A 26,305-nucleotide genomic window follows, 5' to 3' on the forward strand; every position below is an offset into this window, starting at 1 on the left:
TTCTGGTAGTCCACAGTAGTTGGATTTTAAATAGCAACTTAAAAAGATCCAACTGCTGATAAACAAGGAGACCTAACCTAAAAGAAGATAAAGAGGACACAGCTGTTTATTGCACTTTGACTTGGCGCCGTCAGGAAACATCTAGATACCGGGTGAACCTGCTGATTGCTCCCCTGCCCTTATTATGCAGAAGATGCTAAACTTTTAAGAAAAGATAAACACAATATCAAGTCTTGACAAGATCGTATAAACGACTACAGTTACAGAAACTCAGGTTTCTGCTTTTGGTTTTTCAGGACGTTTAGGCATAGAGGAATCATGGTTAATGTTCATGGTTAGAGATGCGCATTTCCTGTGATAACACCTAATTCCTGCCCCTCTAACAAGAGGCCTGCAGCAGAGAAAATCCGTTCTCCTTACGACACCAAGCTGTCTGCAATTAAAGTCACAACAGCTGCTAACACTTATTCAGCCCCACTGATAAAAGCTGCAGTGACGCTTTGATTTATAAGAACTAGCAAAGTCTGGCTCCTACACAGAGGATGTTACCTGCTTCACACGATGCTCTTTATAGATGAGAAACTGCCCAGGACGCTCCCCATGCTCGGACAATGGAGGCTGTTACTGCTGAAAGCCGTGGTTACTTTCCATAATTACTCCACAGCTGCGTGTGAGGCCGCCGTTGTGGTTAGTTTCTGCAATGAAATCCTTCTGAGAGCTGCACTTGCTTTCACCAGGAGCTTGACTCTTTACCTCTCAGTCTTGCTGAAACTGAACACGTTCATCAGGCAGAAGCTAGCAGGTGTGCTCCTGGCACGTGAAGACTTGGACCAACATGCATGCTCAAGCTGCTGCTCCACCTGGCCTCCATCGCACACCTTGAGAAATTACAGCTGCCCTCCGAGTGGCTGTGGAGGAAGGAGATCTGCAGAGCCCTTAAAGCCAATCAAGGCAGTGCTGCTTGTGCTGCCCGCGCTCTGCCGCTTCTCACTATCTCTGTGTTTGATGTCCTTTGCTCTCGTTCAAGTGGCAGTTTCACTCCTGCCTTGTCTGTGGAGCAACCTCAGACGCTGCGTCTCCACTGTGACAGCTCTACGTGAGAGCATCAGACCGATAGTGTCCGTCTTCCTGGAGTTTGGCACCAGCGGCGGCGTATCGTTACTTTGAGCTACCCCTAAATACCTCCAGTACCTCAACTCTTTGTGCAATCTATCACCTGAACTAAACACGTTATTTTAATGACAAGTCCAAATGTGCCTGAATTTCTACAGCGTATTTATTGGAATAAAAATCGTACAGACACCTTTTGTTATCACTGTCAGTATTTTAGGTCATGTAAATCCACAAGCGCACACATCCTCAATCCAATAACTCCCAGACACTTTTAAAAGATACGTATGTGACACTTTATTGCATCAGTTCCACTAATAAATAGTACTCCCACTCCCTCTGTAACCCAACAGATGGTGCTAGGATCCACTGCAGCATCCTTGATCAATACATCCAGTCAGTAAATCAAAAAGTGTTTCGAGTGTGGGTTACAAAAGTACCTGTAACAACATTTCACTGGCTCAGAAAATGCTCAAGGGGGGAAAATGAAGTCCAAGTTAAGGCTTGATTGTAAATGCAAGATAAATATCTTTAAACTTAAAGAATGCAGGCTTAAAAAAAGCTGCTCCTATTCTTTCTCTACTGCATAACTGTGTGTGTGTGTGTGTGTGTGTGTGTGTGTGCATGCAATGTCACTTTTTTTCTTGGCTTCTGAATTTAAAAGACACCTGGGATCACAGACACACAGCTTGGCATTTGGCTTCTGACCAAAGTCAACGTCTACAGTATGACATGCTGCCAAGCGACTTCAGGGCCTCAGAATAACTTCATAGCATACGATCTGCAAAATCAGTTCATGTTTGGCTACAAAAGCAACAGTGAAACCGAAAAAAAGAGATTTGGTTTATGATTGCCAAAGCCACCAGAGACAGATTTTTGGTTTGACATTTCAGATGACAGTAACATTAACATTTTAAATGAAAGAGTAACTTCAATAATATAAAATTCCTCCCAAAAAACCAATTAACAAACAAATGTAACAAGAGGACGAAAAAAAAAAGAAAGAAGAAAAGCTACAAATGGTCCCAAGATTGCAAAATGACGGTGGCAAGGTGTGGGCTGGCGACTGCCTCTACTTCAGGTTTGCAACTTTATCTCAATTGCATTACTTCAGTTTATTGATAAAAAGAAACCTTTATGCGAAAAGTCCCACACGAGAATGAAACGCTAAACTGCACCCAGAGAGCGTTTACAGTAACAGGATCGTGTCGAGAAAAATAGGAAAGAGTGAACGAGCGACGTCTCAGACTCTGGTGTAGGTGGTTCCTCTCATTAACTGAGTGGACCAAAACCAGAGTTTAAAAAACCGAATTCCTGGGCTTACACACAGCAACATTAGAAGATTTATGATAGTATTCACAAACTTTTTCTGATCGGACATTTGATGCTGCTCTTTGCTGCGTGTCCTCAGAAGAAAATCCAAGAGGGGAAAGTGTATCAAAACCACACTGCAATTATGAAGAAGCGATGACCTGTGGCTTGGAATGATTCAAGACTGTGGTTTACTTCAACAGTGGAGTAAAGACACTTTGAATGATTAGCTGCCAAGGAAAAAAAATCCCAACTAAACTACAAATCATTGCACTAAAAGAGAAAATGAGCCAGTGAGGTCTTTAAAGCGTAAACTACTGTCAGCTTTAACATCAGCTTCCAGAGAACCCAATCAGCAACAGATAAACATGGAAGGCATGCCCATAAATGGCCAGCGAAGGTTGATACAGGTTCACCCCCGAAAAAGTGATATGCACGTTATATGTCATTCCCAACCCATTCCTTGCCACCGGCAACAACAAAGAAAAAACAAATGTTGTCAAAGCTTTCTGATAAAAGAAACAATGCAACACTGTGATAATACACAACAGTGAGATACAAGAGCGATTACTGAAAGACTGCATAAAAAAAAGAAGAAAAAAAAAAGAGCCACGACACACAAGACACAGGACAGGACGTCATCTTCTGATGGTTTACTTCACACAGACGCTTTCTTTGGGGTCTGTGCTTGAATGTGTGTCTATGCCAAGCTTTTGTTGTTAGTGATGAATGGTGCGGCTCACTCTACTGTCACGGACTTGGCCAGGTTTCTTGGACAGTCCACCTGCGTTTAAACAGAGGAGCAGACAATCAATAGCCTTGCAGATGAAAAGGACACTGTTGCTGCTGTTGACTAAATGCTGCTGTCAAAACACCCGAGTATGATTTATACAAATCTTAACAAAAACATACTTTAATCTGCGAGCCAGAGATATGGCGGTTTGGAAGAACTGCTCTTGTAATTATCACACATGTCCTGTCCAGAGCGCTTCTCCTCCCCTCGGACAAAATTACATAAAACACAGGGCATGCGTGTGGTGGAGCTGTTTGTTCTACAGAGCTGCACGGCCAGGACGTTTCTCTGAAATGCTCTGAAAAACTGACTAGATGCTGACTTTGAGTTAAGCTGCTCACTTTGACCTTTAAAATTCCTCAAAAACAGGAAATCAAGGGGACAACACATCTAAGTCAGTTCTGCAGCACCAGCACAAACATCAGTAACAGCTTGTGGGCTTTGCCAATAAATGAAACAATCGCAGGTCGGAATTCGCGCACAGATGGAGGTTATTTACATTTCACTATAATTCTTTCAGTGTGGCAGCTAACCACATCGTCATCACCTTCACCACCAAGTTTGCCAGTTTACATCGTTCACAAAGTAGGTTACATTTTCAAGCGAGTGGGGGACATGCTGATTTACAGATATAAACACTGCACGTTTATTCTGGCAGTGTTTCTGCTTACAAAGCAGTCCTGCTGTTTGAATTAAGAAGCATGCTGGATTGAGAGTTGTTGCTGATCCTGAAGGGAAAGCACTTACATCGTAGCCTCTGAGGACAGCCAGGTGGAAGGACAGCAGCTGCAGAGGGATGACGCTCAGGATGCCCTGCAGGCAGTCCAAACAGTGAGGCACTTTGATGGTGCGGCTGGAGTTTTTGATGGTTTCGTGATCGTCCTTGTCGCAGATCACAATAGGACGACCCTGTAAATGAAACAAAGAGATGAATATAGTGTGTTTACTGCACAATGATGGAGATGCGCTGAATCAACCTCTCCCCTTTCACCGACTGAGTTGAAGGGCCAGAGGTGACGCAGTGGTCAACATACTTTCGGGGTTTGAACTTAATGAGTTATGATGCAAACAGTTTTCAGAAAGGAAAAAACTTAAATGGATTCAAATAAACTCACATTTTCCACGATATAATAAACACTGTAAAGTGTCACATTTAGTTTTTATTTGTCAGAGTTTGTTTGAGCATTTCAGGCAACTAAACAATCTGGGCTGATCACTTGTGACTGGATTATAAAATAAACCAACACACCGACATTACAATAAGGCTGATCACAAAACATGCGCCATGTGCGATTCTTACCTGGCGAGCAACAACTTGCTGCAGGGCATTCTGACACTTGACATAAGTGTGGTCTCTCATTATGATCATGATCACCGGCATGAGTTTATCCACCAGGGCCAGCGGGCCGTGTTTCAGCTCTCCTGCCAGGATACCCTCTGAATGCATGTACGTGATTTCCTTGATTTTCTGCAGGGGAATGAAAAAAAACATCCAGACTTTAGATAAATACAAGCCTACGCTGAAATTAACAATCAAGCTGTCAGATGATAAACTCGCATGTGCTCACCAGTGCTCCCTCCAAGCAGGTAGCGTAATGGTAGCCTCTGCCCATGATGAGCACACTCTTCTGCTGGTACAGCTCCGTTGCCAGCTTCTGGATTTCATCATCCAAACTGAGGACCTCCTTAATCAGATCTAACACACACACACACACACATTTTTTTTCTTGTTTCAAGAGGCTGACTGGCAGAGACAAAATATGAAAAAAATATTGCAGCAACATGAACCTAGACTCAGCTTCTAATGTTGGGCAGGGAGTGGCAGACAAGCCAGACATTCCTTATTAGGTTACTATTGGGGACATGCTATCATGTGCTTTAGATTCACAGAGTCATGCAAGAGCCCAACGCCAAAATCTAAAGCTATTCATCCGTCTGCCCCCCTTCCCGCTCTCTCTCGTCTTCTGATCCTTTTGTTGCCGTTTAAGTTTGTCCTCTAAGAGGATTTAAAAAAAAAAAAAAACACCAACAAAAACAAAACTAAAACAGGCTGTGGATGTGCTTGATCTTGGGTCTGAGAGCTAGTTTTTCCAGTCTTTTTGTGTTTAAACTTCACATATGAATCTCTGGCTGAATTACAACACATGTGGTGTGACTTACCTGGAAGCACTCTTAGGCCCTGGATTATCTCACGGCGCCTGGGCTGCACTGAAATCCTGTCATCGCACATCAGGAGGGCAAACATGATCAAGGCCACAAACTGACTGGTGTAGGCCTGAAGACGAAAAACACAACAGAGAAAGTAGAATATTTATTAACTGTAACACAATTGCTAAGATGCGGTTTCTTTGTCTGTCTCTACTCTGACTAATAAAGAAAACAACTGCTCCCTAACTATTTGTATGAAGGTCACAAAGTGGACCGCCACCACTGCACAGTCAAAGCTTGCTTGCTTGTGACCTCATTTCTAGAGGGAATGGTAGATTTCCTATTTTGCAGCTCAATATCGAACCAACGAAGCAGCGACCAGATCACGACTTGAGCCTTTCGGTACAGATTATGAAGCCATGTCCTTCTTTTTCGCTTTGTTTTGATTGCAAATTTGGTCTCCAGTTTATAATCTGCACCAGATGAAATATGGAGAGGTGGGTTTTCATACACATCAAGCAGCATTATAAAAAAAAAAAAAACACACGCAGTTAAGTTAGTGCTGCTCATCCTAAAAACCTTTGTAGCCACATATACCACAGATGATGTCTGATCCTTCTGGAAATGTCGCTTCTTATAACCTCAACACATCTGAGACTGTGCCTGCCGTCATCGCCGCCCGCACCCTCTCCTTCCTTCATCTCCAAGCACGTTTGGAGGTCTTCCATGCTCATTTAGGAGATTCAATCAGAGTCTGAGAGAAGCCAAGTCAATTCACAAGACTCTCTGGACTCAGAAATGCCAATGTGCAGGGCCAAGAAAATAGCTGTAAAACCTTTACACACCGTTTCTTTTTTCTTCACAACAACACACAAATCGTAGTCCTTCAGAGCTGTGGCAACATATTTAACCCACATATTCAACCGTTGATCTCTTCCATATTCATACTTTCAAACTTGTCAGTGCTTTCCTGATGCACAATGTGCCAACTTTGACCCTGCAAATGTGAGCATGCATGCATACACAGCTGAAACATAAAGAAAACACAACAGCTGTGATCTAGAAAACAAACTTTGTAATCCTGTAAATTCCCAGTGGAAAGAGTTATGTAATTCAAAAGCAGTCTTCTCTCATTTACTGTCGGCTGACCTGCCAGAAGGATCTGCCTCATGATAGCATCAAAGTGTTTTGTCTTTTAGTGCTAATTTATGCCATGAATCTTGAATATGAACAAAGGAATTGGAAATTCCCTCATTTAAAGTTTAAAAAAAATCCTACGAGCATGAAAAAGCAGAAAATTGAGACCAAATATATGAATTTGGGATGATTCAGCATGTGATTAGTTGCAAACCAAGTCAGTGTTTTGATAAGCTTGGTTGTTAATGTGCAACATTCGGTTGAGGTGGGTGTGGGTGTGTGGTCCTGCTAGCCGAGCAGTAAATGATGGCGTCTCTGAGGCGTGCTCTGGGACTTTGGAGCAACACAAGAGTCACTGAGCCAAGAGCTGGGGCAGGGAAGGACCTGCTCCACTTTTCCTAACTCTCTCTCTCTATGCTCCCTAGAAAGAGCAGGGGCTTCAACTCCTCTGCTCAAATCCCAGCTGGCAAATGCTTTCGGTGAGGGGGTGGGAGGGGCATGAAACCAAGTGTCCAAGGTTTACATGAGCTGAGATGAGAAAATCAGGCTTCTTTAACTCCCTCTGGGATAACGGTGGAGGACCACGTCAACTTCCAAAAGGCGGGACCAGAATTGCAATGGAGTTTTCATCTGGGTTTCATTCAGAGTCAGCGAGCATCGAGTTCATTTATGAGATGTTGCAATTAACTGGTGTACAGTACTTTAGCTGAGCATCAAAGGCTCAGTTACAACAAATCAAAGAAATCATGCGCTATATTTCTAACTTGAACGTAACAAATTCATTTGGTGTGTTGCCTCTGAAAATATTGTCATAGACAAAAGCAGAAAAATTAGTAGATTGCTTTTTTAAATGGAGCAATAAGCATTCACTTCAACTCCAAGGGAATGTGCTGTTTTCAATCATCCACATCCAAGCCTGCCACAACAAGGTGAAAACACACCCAGCAGTACATTCATCTTCATCACTAATGACTCAGTCTCACTGGAGTTTAAATAGAATGAGTAGGAAAACTCTTCTATGGCTGGAAACTTGGTTGCTGCCCAGTGAACTGATTTAAAAAAAATAAATAAATAAAAATTTGGAGCCTGCAACTGGTTGCAAGTTGTTTGGCAACCTGTCTCCAGCTCCAACTGACTGCAATCACCGTCAGACACATTGGTGAACATTTGAAAGGCGGAGTCCACTCAACTGGTTATATCGCTATATAAGATTCCTGAGCCCCTGTCTCATTATGCAGTGAAATCGTCATCCAACAGCAACTATGCCGATATTTGTGGAGCAACTTCTGACTTTCTCTTCAAAATCTATGAGGTTCTGGCTAAATGCATGCAGTTAATGTGAATTTATTTGTATGTAAAAGGCAACAGATTTTCTATTTTGGTTGATTTATCACACACAGATTGCATGTAATTGGCAACTTGGCCCCATTCACCCCTCAAAATGATTACAGACTGACTCTGTCTTATCACCATTTTATCACTCTTTATATAAGTTGCTATGAAGGAGGCAACTGACAGCGGGTAGTCACAGACCTGGTCCCTGTGTTTAAAGTAGCCATTTCAAAGATAGCAAGATAATAATAACAGTAATTTTGGTAATGCTGTGTAGCATAATATAACCTAACCTCAAGAGGTTAATGTAAGAAGTATCCTTTCAATCTCCAGTGACACAATAAATGCATGTTGTGGTTTTCCACTTCCACGGCGCATAAAAGCTGCACTCATAAAAACCGCAGAGTTAATTAGAGCCACGGTTGCCATGGTATACCTTGGTGCTCGCTACTCCGATCTCTGGCCCGGCGTTGATGTGGACGCCACAGTCAGTCTCCCTCGAGATGGAGCTGCCCACTGTGTTAGTGACGCCCACAGTCAGAGCCCCCCTCTCCTTACAGTAGCGCAGGGCCATGAGGCTGTCAGCGGTCTCCCCTGCGGGGTCGGCAGAAATGGAAAACACAACCCGTTTATGGAACGTAACAATTCACACAATAAAACTGATTTACTGACTTTTGCACCATAAACTAGTCTGATTTAAGACAGCTTTACAGAAAAAAATAATCCACAGGTTTCAAAAACTTTGACTCAGCATTTTGAAAAAGTTGAGCACATAGAAAGATAAATCAAGAAGAGCCCCCAAATAGAAAGTGGAATACAAATGGGGAATGTGCCACAGATCAAGTCCAGATGGCACTGGTCTCCACACCTGACTGGCTGATAAAGAAGCAGACATCGTCTCGGAAAACAGGCGTGTTCCTGTCCAGGAAGTCGCTGGCCAGCTCCACCATGACAGGCAGCTCGGTCAGCTCCTCCAGCACCTGGCGGGTCTGGGAAAAAAAACAACAGCATCGATTTGTGAAAACGTGCCAGCTGTGCACAGAGCATAGAGTGTGGCAGGACACGAAGCTCATACCACAACACAGGTGTCATATTTCCTGTCATATTTTCCTCTTGGATTCAGTTTGATTATTTTTCTGACGGGACTTTGCACCAAAGAACAAAAGGTGGTTAAACAAAAGACTACTCACTGCTACTCCTGCATGATAGCTGGTGCCACAAGCAATGAGGATAAGTCGGCGACACCTCTGAATCTCTTTGATGTGATCCTTAAGTCCACCCAGTGTCACTGAAAAGCACAACAAACTGCTCAAAGACCACAAACACCCCACAGGAGAGATGGGACATTTTACACTTAAAAAATGTACTTATAGCTGTAAAACTTTTATAGGGCGTCCTTGATCCTTATTATAATGAACTAAAGGTAGTTGCACATGCAAAACTAAATTACTTGACGCTAAAGACTACAGTGAAAGCCAAAGATTGACATTTTTGAGGAATTGTCATTTCTTGTCTTGGTAAATATAATAATAAGGCAGTGCTCCAACCTGTGTTGTTGTCAAAGTTGACTCTCCCTCTCATGGTGTTAACAACAGACTCTGGCTGCTCAAAGATCTCCTTCTGCATGAAGGAGCTGTAGTTGCCTGTAAAATGAGGATCAGATATCACGGGAACATTTCCAGAATTAGTCAAAAAAAAAGAAAGAAGAAAAGGTAAATACCAGTTAAGCACTCAGTGATAGACTTTTTATAAGCCCCATAAAACCCACATGAACTCAACCGAACGAGAGAGGTTTTGTTTACATGTATTAAGCGTCCGAGAATGCAAACCACAGCCTCCTGAAGGAGCAAAAACAAACGTCCTCACTGTGTTTTATTGACAATCAGGCCTTCCTGGAAATGAGAGTACTTATTGGGTAAACTTTCTTTCTCTATTAAGATATTTGGAGCCATAGCATGAGTCATGCCTCAAATGAAATAAAACGTACAAAAAACATTAGGGAGATAATGTTTTCCTATCAATTAAAAACCGTGACGGTAAAGAAAATATATATGTCTATATGCAAGTGCGTTTCAGCCTCCCTTTGAGAGCAATTTGGGTCATTCGAATTAGGTTATTCAGCAGAAGAAGAAAAAACTAGGAAATGAGAGGAGAGAGGCTGAGTAATGACAGGACCACAAAGGAATGTCGAGTGCAGCCAACACCGGCTCACCTCTGCCCCCTGCTGGACTGCTGAGGAAAAGTCAGTGAAAATGAAGAAAAAAGAAAATATAGACAGTAACCATGAGATTTAATCTCCTTTTTTTTAGCTGTGTTCATACTGAGCAAACTTCTTAGACTCATGTTCCTCATTTAAGGACACAGCAGCAGGATAGATGAAATACTTCAATTCCAAAAGTCCAATAACTGATTAAGTGCATGTAACAAGTTGATTCTTGGTGCAATTTTGCATGCAAAACAGACCTTATGCACATCGACTCCAAGTCCTAATCAGGGTCTGACAAATATAAAGTCAGTAAGGATTACCTAACAGCCCTGGGAAGCAATTTAATCCTGACTGATTATAGATTTGTCAGATTCTTACAGACCTGGAGTCGATATGCGTAAAGGTCTGTTTTGCATGAAAAACTGTCCCAAGAATAAACTTACATGATTGTGGGGTTTTTATTATGATTTTGTACACGAAAAAAGGGAAAATAATGCAATAATAAAAATGTGTCCTAATTCCCATAAGTGAACGCTTTAACTTTGGTGACTTGGGAAAATAATTGTTTTTCTTTAACAACAATTAAACACTGAGAAATGCTTTTTATTGGGTGCATTTGTCTAAGCATTAGTAAGGGGAACTGTACTTTTTTTTAAAAAAGCCACAAATTGCACATTGTTCTATACATAGGATATTAATGGCTTCACATTAAAGCTAAAATTTAAATTTAGCTTTAACAAATCCAGCCCCAGGATTTGTTTGAGTTCAAATCCTGGGGCTGGAGTAAAATGTTGAAAAAGAAGGAAACAGCTGTCTTACTACAAACCTAGCATAATATTTCAACTCGGGTCAAGAAGGGAAGATGGGAGTAATAACATCTTAAAGCAAAGTGGTTTGTTTTACCAACAGTGGTTTCTCTGGTGGCGCTGCTAATCTAGCAAGAGTGTAACGACTTGGATGATAACAAGAACAACCTCAGGGCAAACCGTTAAAAGCAAGCCAAACTATGTAAGCAGCTGGTCATCGATTATGACTTGCAGGATAATAACAGGATTTGAGACTAAATTAATGGCACAGTATAAATGATTTATTGACCATTAGTGTGGGAAAGGAATGCATGTTGTGAAGAGAATTCGTCCCTCCACTCACCCATCATGATCTGCTGTAGTTCCATCTGCAGGGTCTGGATGGCACGGGCTGGGTAGTCTCCAGCTGTGCGCTTTATCCTGTGAATCGACAGCCGGCCATCCGTCACGGCGGCTACGTCGTCGTCCTCGAGGAAGATCACCTGGTTTGTGTGCTCGATCACCGCGCTGTCGTGGCAGATCAGAAACCACATCAAACGTTTGATTTTTGATACACGCATAAAGCAGGCATATAAAGAACATCGTTGTGCACTCTAACAGTATCTGCTTACCTCGCATCAGATGCAAAATAGTACTCCACCGCTTTTTCATCTACTGGAAACAGGCAGGTGTCCTGGTCTGTCCTGGGTAGGGTGCTGCAGCTCTTCTTGTCTTTAGTAGCTGGGATGTAAAAGAAAACAGGCCTCAGGCAATTTCATCCAGCCACATTTGGATACATTTGACTAGAAAGAGAAACTATAACTACATGAGCGGTAGAGCACAGGAATATGATCGCTGGACAGCTTGTGATCACTGCGCACTCCAATCAGCAGAGGACCTCCCCTCCTGTATAAACCACAAGAAAATATTCATTTTAAACCACATCCTGATATTTTACCAGTATATGGTCTAAATGCATCGCAGAAAGGTTTCTTATACTGTCAGACTTCAAAATGTATTGTATACATTTTGACCCGTCTTAGACGTCACTTTAGGAGATTTAAGATCAGCCATCAGTGTGTGAGTTTACCTTGTACCAACCACCTCGCCGGGATAGTGGACACTCTTGAAGACCAGTGCAAAAGCTCCTTCCTGCAAGGCAGCAGGTCAAACAGGAAGTCAGATCTTTTTACTGTCTGATTGCTTTTGCATCTTTGGTGTACATTAGCAAGTCCTTACCAGCTGCTGAGTCACACGTTCAACCAGCGTGGCGAAACTGATGTCGTCGCTCTCCCGGTTGTCATACATGTACTTCACCAACTTGGCGATGCTCTCTGTGTCAGTCTCTGACTCGAACTCATAACCTTTGCTCTCCTACAGAAACGAGAAAATGATTTCGCTTTACAAATCGGAACAATGAAAACACATCAAGAAATATTAATGAAAAACATCTGCTCACCAGGAATTTCTTCAGGTCTTTGTAGTTGGTGATAATGCCATTGTGAATGACTATGAATTCTGCAAACCAAAGAGGACTGTCAGAAACTTAACACAGAATCAAACATTTAGCTGTTTCTGTACCAACTTGAAACATCACTCACCATTGTTTTTGTCAGATCTGTGTGGATGACTGTTGACTGGGCTGGGCTCACCGTGAGTGGCCCAGCGAGTGTGGGCAATGCCACTGTGGACATCAAACTCCACATCCAGGTCAATATCCTGCTGTTCTATAAATCAAACAAACACACCCCCAAGACAGACGACATTAAATATGCGAATTGCACCACAGCGTGCAGGAAGGAAAATTGAGGATTCGGTCAACTATTAGTTCTCTCTAAACGAGCAACAATCTCAGCTTACTGTGGATCTCCTCATCCAGGGCCTTCACTTTTCCACGCTGCTTGATCAGCTGGATAGATCTGGCGTTGACCTCCCAATCTTTGGTGTTGCCCCCATCAATTCCAACACCTAATGAAATTTTTAAAAAAGTTAGAAATAGCTGAATCATAAAGATGGCAAGGCCGTAGGTATTAGGTATAACGGTGGTATTACTATTATGTAAGTAAAGTCTTCTTTTTGGTCCAATGTCTGAGAAGAACTGAAAGAAAAAAAAACTATTATTTACTCAGTATAAGGAAAAATAATCATAGTGTAAATACAAGGTCAGACAGCAGATTCCTTGAAGAAGATTGCTGAAACTACCAAAATGGATGTGAGGGAAAGTACAAAGAAGTGGAAAACCAGAGGGATAAATATAACTGCCTCCACAGAAAACAAAAAAACAAAACAAAAAAACAAAATAATAATAATAATGTAACATAAAACTGAGCAGAACAAAGAGCGAGGAACCAGGAGAAAAACAAAAATCCCAGCATCTGTTGGCACCGTATATAAAACACCGGGACACAACCACACATTAATCAACACGTAACCACACGCAAGCATAAATCAGGCACAAGTCATTAGTGTTGGCATGTATTACTGAAAAACAAAAAATCAAGTGTGACTTTCAGGACAGTTGCTGCATTAATGTTACATTGGAGACCAACAAACTATTACAACATTTTGGCATTTCTTGAGTAACCTCTGAGGAGGTCTGAACACAAGAAAAACAAAACAAAACACAATTTAAAAAAAGGCAGAACTTGTTGGTGATGAGTCTCTCTTTTTCTTACCAGCTGAATCATAGCCTCTGTACTCCAGACGACGTAGACCTTTAAGGAGGATCTCAAGGATTTCACGGCGAGTCCTTGGCACGTGGTAGTTGAGATAGGCAAAGATTCCTTGGGGAAGGAGGGAATAATGTTTTAGAAAGCTTTTCTTTATAAAGAATTTGTGCTACCAAAAGGAGATTTTTTTATTTATTTATTTGCAGTTGGAAGGGCAGATCACTTGAAATGCCTGTCAGACTAATACCCCTGTAACATTTGGGAGTGATGTTTAATTCATGTGGGTTTGGTAAAGGTTGGCTGAAGTCACTATTACAGTATTTAAAAGGTTTTTTCCGATGCCAAAGGACATCTCACAATCTGTATGCTGCATGGATTTATCCCATCAGCTGGTTTTTATTTTAAACAAGCTTTGGATTCATTTTGAGTTAGAAATTGTTTTTAAAACAATTTTAAATCTTAAAACGAAACTATTTATGATGACAATGATTACGTAAAGGTGGCTGGTGAAACCACAGAGAACGTAATTGGACTCCTTCCTGGTGTAGCAGGCCAAGAATTACTGGGAGTTGTCGATCTGCTGCTATTCACAGTTCAGTGCCAGACAAACTACTGTAACACACGAGAAACAAGTCATACAGGCACTGGAAAACCTGATATAGTTATCTCTTGGAAGATAGACCTGTTTAAAGACAATTAAGTATACATATATAGACCTGCCGTTTCCCTAAGATAACCTCTTGCCTACGTAAAGCAGAGGTAGGGGAATTGTCAAAGGAATGACAAAAATCAGACGTGAGATGTTTCTGTTTCCCATCTGTAAATCATTTTAAGATATTTACCTTGTCACTAAGACTTGAGATTTATTTGTGTGTGATTACTAACCCAAGTGAGAGACCATTACGATACAGAAACAGGCCAGTGTAAATCAAGATTTCAGCATTTTATTGGCAACCTCCATAAATAATGAGAATTTCCTCCCTAAAACATCTGTCATCCAGTCTAATAACAAATACACAAAGGAAAGGAGTGACACCATGAATGGCAAAAGGAGTGGGCATAAAGTGCAGCCCTGTTACAGGGCTAAACACTAACCAGTGGACATCCTGGCTCAACAGAGCATTCATTCAGAAAAGCAAGTGATGGGGGTGGACACTGAGGGGTAAAGAGAGACAAAAGGGACCCTTCTGCAAATAATCAGTGCTTAATGGTTAACCTAAGCAAAGTGGCACCTTACTGTGACAAGAGATATTGATAGCAAGGTGGCTTGGTTATGGAAGTGCTCTGATTGTGATAACAGTGAGAGAAAACAGATGTCAGGTATCAGTCATAGGACTGAGATAGATGGAGACGGCGGCGACAGGACAGGATTAGAAAGCATCAAACTGATTATGACCACTGGCGTCATATAGACAGTGAAAGACTGATGTTAATTCACAGCGATACACCAGTATTATATAGTACAATATTTGCTAAAGCCTTTGGCACTCTTTTAAGGGGTTGACTCAATTTGACTTAAAAAAACATTTGATTTTATGTTTTGTTTATCCTATTTGTATGTGTACAGCATTTTGTGGACACTGGTTTATATGTTAAAGTGCTTTATAAATAAAGGTGGTATGGTATGGTATGGTATTATCCCAAAGAACACAGATCATCTAGTTACACTTTCATTTTTTATAATAACAACGAGCCTAACTCGTTTTCCAAGGTCTCTGTCACAGTCATCTAGATCCACAGTAACAGACAGAGATTTAGCTACTGGAAACTTACTCGGCTGGTAATAACGTCGTAAAGCAGGTTACCATTTTAATGTCGCACTCAAATATCGACTCTGCTGCTCGATCGTGTTATCCCACATCAAGCAGCTTTCAGAGTAAAACGGAAAAACACAGACCGGTTTATATTTAGCTGGCTAGCAACATCATGTTGGCCATACAAAACTCACTTTAGCCTCCCCTAGCTCATTTCCAGCATTTATCCTCAAACTAACATGGCAATAGCTGAATAACTATTCAGCTAGCTATTCTGGTGAAACGTGAACCACACACATTCAGCGCCTATTAGTATAAATATAGAATAAATGCACTACTCACCACACATGGCTACAGTTCTGCTGCCAGTTACAGCTACTCTGAAGTCGGTAGCTGGGAACGCCTGTCAATAAGCTCCGCCCCCGATGGTTCCTATGAATCATAGCCAACCGCGTTCTTCCATGGCGCCTTCTGATTGGTCGGGAGATCTGTCGATTCAGGTTGCGCCTACAGACGTACGCATTTCTGACGTGGCATCAGGATGCGATTCGCAGCCGGAACATCCTGCAGATCCTGCTGCTGCTAGAGTCAACATCGGCCCACAATGGAAGGCCTGTGCTTTCTACTGGCCGTGGAAGGAAAATATTGCTAAAAAGGCCCAAAAGCCTGTGTATGCTCTGGCGATTTTAGAATTACTGAGGTACAACGTCCCTCAGTAGAAATCCACCAGTGCTTTTTAAAATTTTTATATGCAAAATTGCCTTTTATGGTTTTTTGGTCTTACATAGTTTAAATGGTCTATATAATTTTTGTGGAAAATACCCACTTTCTATTTTACCTTCTTTTGGTCGCTCTGTTCATGTGTCACCACCCTGGATCATCTGACCTTATTGGTAGTATCCTTTTATGCCGCACCAACCCTCTGCATGTCCTCCTCTTGCCTGGCAGCTACATCTTCAACAACCTTTGTCCAGTATATCAACCATCCGTCCTCTTGTGTTTCAACTGCTCAACTCGAGCTGTCCCCCTGACGTACTCATTTGTAGTCCTGTCCATATTGGTCATTGTCAATGGGAATCTGAGCATCTTCAACTAGGCCACTAGTTGGAACACTTATGTACAACAAAGCAGACAAATGGTCACAAAATATTATAACAAACTTTATTTATACACATATAATATACTGATTTTAAAACTAAAAGGCTGCTTTTCTTGCTTGACAGATGTGGAGTAATAAATTATTCCAGTCAGCTGTTCCTGTGACTGGGCTATTCTTGTTAAATACTGTCACTGTACAAAAAAACCCAAACAGCTGGGAAACAACACATACGAGATTACATCTGAATTGATAATGGTGACCGTTTCTTTCACACAGCTGTGCTATCAAACACATTTTATTGCAACTATTGCTTGCATTAAAGTCGGTAGCTGGTAGAGACAGGAATGTGTATGATTTCAGTGGTTCAGACTTGAGCAGCCTCCTCCTCCTCCTTCACCTGGAAGACACGCATAAAAGCTCTTTACAGCTCAAGTGCTGAACATGAAATATAAATCAAGATGTCAGGATTAACATCTTAAAAATTAACAGTGTCCTAAAATCAAATGAGAGAAAGACAACAAACCTGTTCCACCGATTCAACCTCAGGTACATAAAACTGTAGCATGTTTTGGATGCCACTCTTCAAAGTCACAATTGAACTGGGGCAACTGGTGCAAGAGCCCTGCAGCTTCAGTTTAACAATGCCATCTTCAAATCCGCGGTATAGAACATCTCCCCCGTCCTCTTGCACAGTTGGCCTGACAGAGTGAGAACATTGACTTGTATTAGGCAAAAAACCCAAAAAGCATAGGAAGCAACAGGCCCTGAGGTCATAGTGCACCTTCATGAGTAGTTACCTTATTCGAGTCTCTAGTAGTTCTTTAATCATAGCAACTACCTCGTCGTCGTCGTCTGACGGTGCTGAAAGGAGAGGCAGAGATTGTTGTTCCTCAGCATTCAAAGCAGCTTGTTATTTCTGTCTAAGTTGATGTTTTAATAATGGGTAGACCACAGCTGTTTGAAAACCATACCTGTATCTGGGCTTGGCTGGCTGTCCTCGTTTACAACAGGAAGCCCGGAGGTAAAAAAGTCCATAATGGTAGCAAACACATCAGGCTTAATTACCTTCCATTCCAAATTTGGGTCAGCCTAAACGAAGAAGGATGAGAAACCAACCTATTCTTAGTTGTGGTATGCCAAGCTGTGCCAGTGCCAATTCTTACAAACTGGGCATGGCTTTACCTTTGTGATGGTAATAAAGTCAGGGCCCAGGAACACACTCTTGACTGCATCGATCCTAAAAAGCTGCCTGAAGACAATCACTGAGGTTTTATTACGCCACACTTAAAGATTCATCTTACACTTAATACAGAAGGTTGTGCAATGATTGTAACAAATAAATACACACATATAGACGTGCAAATTGTGTGCAGGTATCAGTCACATTTATTAACATAATATTTTAATGGGAATAGAATTAGAAAATAATATTTCTGTTCAAAATTGTTGCACCGCAGTGTCATAAAGATCAAGTAGAGGTAAAAGTGTTACACTGAGGACGTGAATCAGCAGCGTGCTGGGCTGTGAGAAGAGAGGTCTACTGTTTCTGTGCGTATCAGAGGTTATACCTTTTTTATATTTGGTAATAATAAATGTTGCCTTGGTTACTGCCCTACCAACAAGGCATGTACTGGTAAATCAATCTTGTCATGTGACTAGCAGAAGTCAAACTATTAATCCATTCTTCTTCTGGCTGCTCCACAGTGGATCATCTGCCTCCATCTCCATCGTTCTCCACTGTCACACTAATGTCCTCCTACATGACATCCACCAACCTTCTCTGGAGGTCCACCTATTTTCCTCCTGCCTGGAAGCTGTATATTCAACACCCTTTGTGCAGCATATCCACTATCACTTCTCTGCACATCTCACTTCCCTAACCCTTCTCTGCACAGACCATCTCAGCCTTGCCTGGCTCTCCAACTTTGTGTTTAAACTGCTCAACCTGAGCTGTCCCTCTGACATGCTCATTCTGATCCTGTCCATCCTGATCACTCTAAATAAAATATTTAGCATCTTCAACTCTGTCATCTCTATTTTTTTTTTGTTTGTTTGTTTTTTGTCAGGGTCACTGTCTCCAAATTATACATCATAGCAGGTCTCACTACTATCTTGTAAAATGTCTCATTCACTCTTGCTGCTTTTCCTCTGTCACAAATCACCCCTGACACTCATCTCCATCCACTCCACCCAGTCAGTTATTTCACCTGTCGTGTGCACTGTCCACCGCACTGACCGCATGTATTAAAACTCATCTACCTACATCTGTTATGCTAAGATGACTGTTTGACATCAGGCATTTCTCTCAGACCAGTAATCTCACATACCTGGCTAGAGGTGAGCAGTGTGCCTCACGAGGGCCCGCAAAATTCATAGTTCCTGTTTCAAGAACTGTCCGGCCAGGCAGGAACTTCATGCTGTTTGGATTTGGTGTATCCTGCGTCTGCACAAACATGGTCCTTCCTGGGAAGAGAAAAAACAAAGAAGAAGAATGCAACATAAATCACCTTTTTTCATTAGACGGTGTCCTTATTTTGTGCAGCAACTCTTTACTTTATTGAACTGCAAGGCTAATGTCACGTGTCCTACAGGCACCTGCTCAAACAGCAGCTGCATCTATTGGGTTCAAGACAATCACTCCAGTATTAACACATTCAATGTTACACATGTGATTATTCTGAATACAAACCAGGAACAATCCAGATGGGGTTTGAGGGCCATCTGTTTGAAACTCCCGTGGTATGTGAAGGCAAGTGTAATCCAGTGCTCTGAAACCCACTGACAGCAAGACTGAAAAATGCAGCAGATGAAGACATTTAATACAGCCCAGCTCACACTGATAAATGAATGGTGTTAGAAATCAAAATGTCAAGCACCCGTGCCAGCTCACTTCATCTAATGCCTTCCTCTCTGGAGCGGTGAAATAATGATTTCAAAACATGAAGGTGTGGTGAGACTAATCCACTAAAATGATTTGGTGCACAGTGTTTGTACAAAACTGTATTACAAACTGTTGCATAAGGCAACACGTAAAACAACCAAAGGGGTCATGCAGAGCTTAAAACGATACACTGTGCAATCAGTATTTGTCTTACTTTAGCCAAGGAGAAAGAACTGTCTGTATCATTTCACTGATAACTAAAAATTTATTTATTTTTATAAGACATTTGAATTACAAAATAGAAAACACAGACATACACTATACAATTACAGGCAAAAATGGCACTGTATATGATATGCAAGGAAAGTGGACAACAGCAGAAATCTGTCTGTTACTTTTATTTGGTGTTAGATTTGCCTGAACCTGCTGATCTGCTGGGATTTTCCCAAACAACCATCTTCAGTGTTTAAAGAGAATTGTCATAAAGAGAAAATATCTGGTGAACAATGGTTCTCTGGGCTAAAGCACATTGTTAAGGTCAGAGGTCAAATGAGAATGAACCTGATACAAATTCAAATGCAAATAACAACTTATTACAACAGAAGACCTTATCCAAATGCAAGACACATTGAAGCTTGAAACAGATGGGCTACAGCAGCAGAAGAGCACACTGTGTGGCACTCCTGTCTGCTAAGAACAATAAACAGGATTAACCAAAAATTGGAAAATGGAGCACTGCAAAATCGTTGCCTGGTCTCATGAATTTTAATTTCTTTTTTTAAACAATATTTTTTTATTAAGAATTTTTCTTTTATACATATAAACAAAAAAAAAGAAAAAGATTACAGTTGATCTGTACATTCGGGATTAGGGATGGGTACCGGTGTCCGGTGCCATGATGGCACCGGTTCTGACATAAACGGTAGTAACCAGACCGAAAAGCAGCGCACATTTCGGTGCTTTATTTCGGTGCTTTTTTTTCCTGAGCTGTGATACACTTTTAGCCAATCATTTTACGTTTCCGAGGATAGTAGGCGGGGCCAGGTACGTACGTTCTGTTAGAGCAGAGCCACAGATTAAAAATGTCCAAGGCGAAGCGGTCAAAAGTCTGGCTGTACTTCATAGCAAAATATGCAAACTCAGCAGCCTGCAACAAGTGCTTTAAGCTGATACTGTGATACTGTCAAAGGAGGTAACACCAAGAATCCGATTAAACAGCTGGCGACGCATAGCGTTTTTTTTTTAAACCCAGAAATGCGCCGTATTTGATAGCTTGCTGCGAGACCTCACACCGTGCACGTCGGGTGGGTTGCCAGTTATCGGACCCGGAGCAACATCCCCCAAAAACCCGAAGAATAGAGTCCTGGCCCCTAGCTCTGCCAGTGTAGCAGAAATGATGAGGATGATGATGGCAGCAGCAGCCGTTCTTCTCTGCATGAGTAGCTTCATGTTGTTCGTGTGTAATTTACGTTGAGTAGGCTAACCACGTTATTACATTAATGCATGTAAGGTGAACTAGCAAACATCATCATAGCTACATGCGGCTGTCCTCTTGTTTGATGGCAGATGCTCCCTTCACCCTGGCCAAAAAGGCTAAAATGACCAAAGAAAAAGTGGGAAACAGCTAAACATGAGAGGTTTTGGACAAAGTTTGTGTTTTTTCCATTGTTTAAGCACTGCTTCCAGCCAAGAGTGACACCATATATGCCCCATAGCTGCAGAAAAGGCACACATTGTTATCTTTTTACAAAAAAAAAAAAAAAAAAACAGCTGAACACGAGAGGTTTTTGGACCAATTTTGTGTTCTCTGTTCTTTAAGCACCGGTTCGAGCACCGTTTAAGCACCGGCACCGTTTCAAAAGTACCGATTTGGCACCGGTATCGGATAAAACCTAAACGATACCCATCCCTATTCGGGATGAATTTCAATTTCTGCAGCGATGTTTGGATAGTACGGTCAGATTTGTCATGGCTCCATCATGCCTTGTATCAATGGTTTAGGCTTCAGGTAGTGTAGCAATCATGCAGATTTTTTTCTTAGTATACTTTGAGCCCCTTATTTCCATCTGAGGATAAATTGGGAATACGTGGAATGACATGCTGCTCACCATGTACATCCCTTTGTGAAAGTGGTTATAATGGCTTGCTTCTTTAACCCTTTATTTACAAGTGCTCTTTAAATGACAGTAACTGTTTCCGTTTTTGTTAAAGACATAATTCAAATGGTTCCAGAAGAAGGAGAAAACAGGCTTCATGGGATACTTAATTTATCATGGTAGCACAGGAAATTCACAAGGTAAAAAACAAACAAGGGCCTAAATTTTACCAAGTGAACTTCACATTGCCTTAACTCCTCAACCATTTTGGTCATGTCATGAAGAATTGAGGCAGTTCTTAAGGCAAAGGGGGTCCAACCCAGTACTAGAAAGACGTTTGTAATGACGTGTCTGAGTGTATAAGACCGTAGAAACACCAGCAGAAAGTTATTTTAGTTTTGCCTTTTGTAATTAATTGTTATTTATATTTTGTTTTGATGTTTTAATCCAGTTTAGTTTGAGTTAGTTTACAGAGTGAGTGCAGATTGGGTTTTTTTTTTAATCACTTATTGAATTAAGGGCATATGTCAGAGGCAAGATTTAGTAAAATCAGTGCAGTTATAAACTTCTTAGGTGTAAATAAATATATCTACGAAAGCCTGATAAGGCAGTTTAATTTTTTTTAAACCAAGTTAAGCGATACTAAAACCTGTAATAGTTTTGTTAACTATAATAACTGCAATAACTTATGGATATGAACTGTCGAGAGTAACGGTGTCCCTGTGTACAACTCGGGATAATCCAGAAAAAGCAGATTAGAATCGGGCTAAAGTTTTAGCACTTGTGCAACACAAACAAAAAAAACCCCATTTTTTTAAGTTTGCAAAGGTTTGTTGTGGTTGATACTGACGACTTTAAAGTGTTAATAAGCGGCTGTACGGTGGAGACGTTTAAAGCAGTAAAACATCCCCACACCTCCCTGCTCTGTAGCTGACTGCGTCACTCCGCCTTTTAGCCAGCGTGCTACCGTTAGCCTGCCTGACCCTGATGCTTAACATGCCGACACATTCATGCACACATGAAATAAAGCAAAAACAGAAAACAATGCAGATATAGATAAATACAAAACAACTTACAGACGAGAAAGTCTTGCTGAAATACCCAACAATCTGCCGACCTGCCTGTAAGTCGCCATGTTTGTTATGGTTATCTAAACACGACGGAAGTGGCGCGGTAAATAAGGGGACGTGACGCACTATTATTGTACATTTGTTCGTCCCCCCTCTTATTCCAGCAGCAGCTACACTCAAGTCCAGCTTCTAGAAAACTCTGAAATAATTTTGTGTTGTATCTAAAAATATGCCGTGTGGCAAAAACTTTAGAAGGAGAAGGGACTCGTCCGATGTGGAAGAGGATGAGACCACCGAAGAAGTCAGGTAGAGCCATCCGTTTAACCACAGGAATAAAAAAAAAAAGCCCTTTAGAGTAATGCTATGCATGCTAATGCTAATCGCTAAACGCAGATAGTTTGTGGTCGCATTTCATACAAGCTGCCCAGGTAATGTGTTTGCAATCGTTTGTGTTTCATGGATGTTTAGACATAAGTTGGAAGAGGCTAAAGAGCTACAGAGTTTGCGCAAACGACAGACCGGAATCAGGTAACGTAAATAAATCAAACCACGAACACGTTTCATCCTGTTACTTTACATGAAGTTTTACAGTCTGTGGTTTGAGCAGTTACAATCACAGTTTTTTTTAAATATTTCTTTTATTTAGTGTGACCGCCTTGTTGGTTGGAGAAAAACTTCCACCAGAGGCTGAAATTGAGGTAGGTAGTCAGTTTTGTAAAATATATATATATATTTTAAATTGTAATATAGCTTCATTAACCAAGGTGTTTTGTTTTTTGAACTTACGTTTATTAACATTATTTGATTATTCTGCACAGAATGACCCATTTAAACTGAAGACTGGGGGAATTGTTGACATGAAGAAAGTGAAAGACCGGAATAGAGACATGTAAGTGAGTTTTTAACTATTTTTAGCATAATTGCTCTAAGCTGTGCATTGATATGTCATCATTTCATGTTATGTATTCAGGACAGAAGATGAGACAGACCTCAACCTGGGGACGTCTTTTTCAGCCGAGACAAACAGAAGAGACGAGGATGCAGATATGTATGTGTGCTTTTTTTTCTTTTTTGTTGTCCCAATGTCTGATTCTTTTCCCTCCACTTTAGTTAGATATAGCACAAATTACTTAGAAGAGACATTTCAAATCCCCAACATTTAGGACACAATTCAAGATACCCTCACACTTGTTTACAACATGGTTTTATCATAAATTTATCCTCACAGGATGAAATATATTGAGACGGAACTAAAAAAGAAGAAGGGCCTGGTGGAGGCTGAGGAGCATAAAGTTAAAGTGAAGAATCCAGAGGACCACCTGTACGAGCTGCCCGAGAACATCCGAGTCAATTCTGCCAAGAAGACAGAGGAGATGTTGTCTAATCAGATGCTGAGTGGCATCCCTGAAGTTGATCTCGGCATTGAGTATGTACCGAGAATATTCTAGTAATCATCTACACTTATTTTAGACTCAGCAAGAGGAGTCTTTTGACTAAAACTGCATTTTTGCATGAGATATGGCATGAACGAATGCTGCTTTTTACTTGTAGCTTTACTAATGCAACTTGTGTATGTAATTTCTTTTCTAGTGCAAAGATAAAGAACATTATCCAGACAGAGGAGGCAAAAGCAAAGCTTTTGGCAGAACAAAGAAACAAGAAAAAAGACCACGGCACATCATTTGTACCCACGAACATCGCTGTTAACTACGTCCAACACAATCGATGTAAGTAATCTGAAGAGAGCGAGATATTCCACACCTAAATTAAAGCGGATTATACTGATCAAGCTGACTTTTTCTTTCAGTCTATCATGAGGATGCAAATGCACCGCAGAGACACCACAGACACAAAGAAGAACCCAAAGCAAGACCGCTGCGTGTGGGCGACACAGAGAAACCAGGTCCAGAGGGTAAGAGACTACAGATACGCTCACTGCTCAGTACACAGAAATAGTTCTATAACAGTTGGATAAACAAAAGAAAATGGGTGGGTGGAATCACCCCGGCGAGCAGGCAGTATGGACACTCGGCTTTGTGACTTTGAGATCAAGGTCAGAGGTCAAGTTTTCTGAAAATTATCTTAGCAATTTGGAGATTTTATCATCTCATAATTAGAGATGGACCGATCCGATATTACGTATCGGTCCGATACTGACCTAAATTACTGGATCAGATATCGGACAGAAATAAAAAATGTAATCCGATCCGAAGTATCACAAAATCACCTCACAAAACGCGCTACTTGGCGTAACCCAGCTCGGTGCGTCGGAGCAGTATATGTCACGTGATAGAGCGGCTATTGTCTGCGAGACCTGTCGGGGGCCATGTTGGGCATTAACAAGGAAAGGGGGGGCGCAAATAAATATTTTTCTTTATGTCATTTAAAAACTTTGAATAAATAATTATCTGAATCTTACAACAAAAGTGGTCACCTGATTAAATGTATAGAAATCCATTATTGTATATAGCAACTAATAAGTCTAATATACACCCTAGTAAGCTATAGTACTTTTTCCTTTGGGAAGGTACCATCTGTGCAGTCTGCAATTCTGTTGAAGAAAGATGTTGAATCTATTTAAATATTGTAGAAAAATAATTGATTATTGTGCATTTGTTTTACACTTGCATTAAATTAAAGTTGATTACATCGATTAAGGGAGGGGGGGGTGGTTCCCTAATATTTTTGCTGGGAGTTGGCAACCCTAGTAATTAGGTAGGTAAGTACTCTTTAAAATACCAGAATAGGGAGGATGGTGTTGGTTTAAATTTATTAGATTGATCAGTGTTGCTGAACTATAAAATGTTTTGGGTGGAGTGTATTTTTTGCATACAGGTATAACAGAATAGCTTCAGTGTCTTTTTTTCAAACTTGAGTATGAACTTATACAAAATACAGCAAGATATTTATAAAAAACAGTTTTATTGATTACAAAATACACTGTATCGCATTCATATCGGTATCGGCAGATATCCAAATTTATGATATCGAATCGGACATTAAAAAGTGGTATCGTGCCATCTCTACTCATAATGACAATAATTTCACAGAATCAAGAAAAATCTCTGCACACGAAGTTAGAAGGCTGTGACCTTGAGACCCTCATGAAGCAGTAAATTAAAAACAGGCATGAATCTGTAGTAGGAATGACTGCATAGACTCAAACACTTCAAAAACATTGCCAACTCAAAATTGAATAAAGTCTAAGTTGAAGTGGAAAACTGTCCTGTGGGCCAGACCTTTCAGAATGTGAAACTCTTGTTTTAAGTCACTGTCACTTGTGCATTTCCAAAAATATTTCTCAGTTTCAGGATTTTCTTCTTTTTATCCAAGCTAGATACAAACTGTATTACAATCATTGCATTTAATTTACTTTCAATGGTATCCCCCATTTGCTTGTGTGTCTGTGTGGGGATTTATTGAAAATCTTTTTGAAACCTTTAATCTGATTTCTAACTTATTTGTTCATCCACAGCTCCGTCACCACCAAACTACCGCAAACGTCCAAACAATGAGAAGGCTACAGATGACTACCACTATGAGAAGTTCAAGAAGATGAATCGACGATATTGATGTGGATATATATAAAACCATTTTAAACTCAAGATTGGACCATAAATCATTTGAGCATCCCAAACGGCTTTTGATGGCATAGCTCTAACATCAGGGCCACACCGTGTAATTATTGTATATAGCTCCTGCTGTTTGTCTGTATACAGTACAGTTGTTAATGTCTCAGATGATTTCTTTTGCTCAGGATTGTCTTAAGTTTAAAAGACAGGAATATGTTAAGGATGCAGATTCTGGTCTTAAACTGGTCAGGATTTATTTTTATTTTTTTTTAAATCGGTGACTTTTCCCTTTTTAAGTGTCCACTGTTACATGTTTAGCTGTAGATTTGTGTTTAAAGATTT

The 26,305-nt window shown here is 40.9% G+C and overlaps 3 protein-coding genes across 3 annotated transcripts; 1 reads left to right on the plus strand and 2 right to left on the minus strand.

Annotated features, from left to right (window-relative positions):
• Window positions 1–1,258: 1,258 nt before the first annotated feature.
• On the minus strand, window positions 1,259–15,682 carry gfpt1 (glutamine--fructose-6-phosphate transaminase 1). The gene is made up of 19 exons (XM_082556152.1): window positions 15,588–15,682; window positions 13,498–13,605; window positions 12,683–12,790; window positions 12,424–12,549; window positions 12,282–12,340; window positions 12,062–12,196; window positions 11,913–11,974; window positions 11,649–11,728; window positions 11,455–11,563; window positions 11,187–11,350; window positions 9,379–9,474; window positions 9,022–9,119; window positions 8,700–8,820; window positions 8,268–8,425; window positions 5,375–5,489; window positions 4,783–4,910; window positions 4,515–4,682; window positions 3,962–4,123; window positions 1,259–3,205 (listed from the first exon to the last, which is right to left on the minus strand). The coding sequence occupies exons 1-19, from the start codon at window positions 15,592–15,594 to the stop codon at window positions 3,161–3,163; spliced, it is 2,049 nt and encodes a 682-aa protein (XP_082412278.1). The 5' UTR covers window positions 15,595–15,682; the 3' UTR covers window positions 1,259–3,160.
• A 710-nt stretch (window positions 15,683–16,392) lies between these two features.
• Window positions 16,393–22,509, minus strand: nfu1 (NFU1 iron-sulfur cluster scaffold homolog). The gene is made up of 8 exons (XM_082556160.1): window positions 22,398–22,509; window positions 19,034–19,134; window positions 18,672–18,807; window positions 17,527–17,593; window positions 17,316–17,433; window positions 17,142–17,205; window positions 16,868–17,042; window positions 16,393–16,741 (listed from the first exon to the last, which is right to left on the minus strand). The coding sequence occupies exons 1-8, from the start codon at window positions 22,454–22,456 to the stop codon at window positions 16,709–16,711; spliced, it is 753 nt and encodes a 250-aa protein (XP_082412286.1). The 5' UTR covers window positions 22,457–22,509; the 3' UTR covers window positions 16,393–16,708.
• A 25-nt stretch (window positions 22,510–22,534) lies between these two features.
• Window positions 22,535–26,272, plus strand: cUnh9orf78 (chromosome Un C9orf78 homolog). The gene is made up of 9 exons (XM_082556159.1): window positions 22,535–22,697; window positions 22,860–22,919; window positions 23,038–23,089; window positions 23,210–23,280; window positions 23,362–23,439; window positions 23,620–23,817; window positions 23,982–24,118; window positions 24,199–24,303; window positions 25,867–26,272. Exons 1-9 carry the CDS (start codon window positions 22,621–22,623, stop codon window positions 25,962–25,964), a joined length of 876 nt encoding a protein of 291 aa, XP_082412285.1. The 5' UTR covers window positions 22,535–22,620; the 3' UTR covers window positions 25,965–26,272.
• The last annotated feature ends 33 nt before the right edge of the window (window positions 26,273–26,305 follow it).

Source organism: Aulonocara stuartgranti, assembly GCF_965226115.1.
Source record: "Aulonocara stuartgranti genome assembly, chromosome: 12".
NCBI lineage: Eukaryota > Metazoa > Chordata > Actinopteri > Cichliformes > Cichlidae > Aulonocara > Aulonocara stuartgranti.

Excerpts from the sequence above, each read along its gene's own strand:
- cUnh9orf78 (XM_082556159.1), top strand. The coding sequence starts at position 22,621 with ATGCCGTGTGGCAAAAACTTTAGAAGGAGAAGGGACTCGTCCGATGTG. Across the intron at positions 22,920-23,037 it reads AAACGACAGACCGGAATCAG|TGTGACCGCCTTGTTGGTTG; the intron begins GTAACGTAAATA and ends TCTTTTATTTAG. Across the intron at positions 23,440-23,619 it reads AGAGACGAGGATGCAGATAT|GATGAAATATATTGAGACGG; the intron begins GTATGTGTGCTT and ends TTATCCTCACAG.
- gfpt1 (XM_082556152.1), bottom strand. Across the intron at positions 11,564-11,648 it reads TCCTGTGCTCTACCGCTCAT|CTACTAAAGACAAGAAGAGC; the intron begins GTAGTTATAGTT and ends TTTACATCCCAG. Across the intron at positions 4,911-5,374 it reads GGGCCTAAGAGTGCTTCCAG|ATCTGATTAAGGAGGTCCTC; the intron begins GTAAGTCACACC and ends TGTGTGTGTTAG.
- nfu1 (XM_082556160.1), bottom strand. The coding sequence starts at position 22,456 with ATGGCGACTTACAGGCAGGTCGGCAGATTGTTGGGTATTTCAGCAAGA. Across the intron at positions 19,135-22,397 it reads TCAGCAAGACTTTCTCGTCT|TCTTGCTGTCAGTGGGTTTC; the intron begins GTAAGTTGTTTT and ends TGCATTTTTCAG. Across the intron at positions 17,043-17,141 it reads CTACTAGAGACTCGAATAAG|GCCAACTGTGCAAGAGGACG; the intron begins GTAACTACTCAT and ends TCACTCTGTCAG.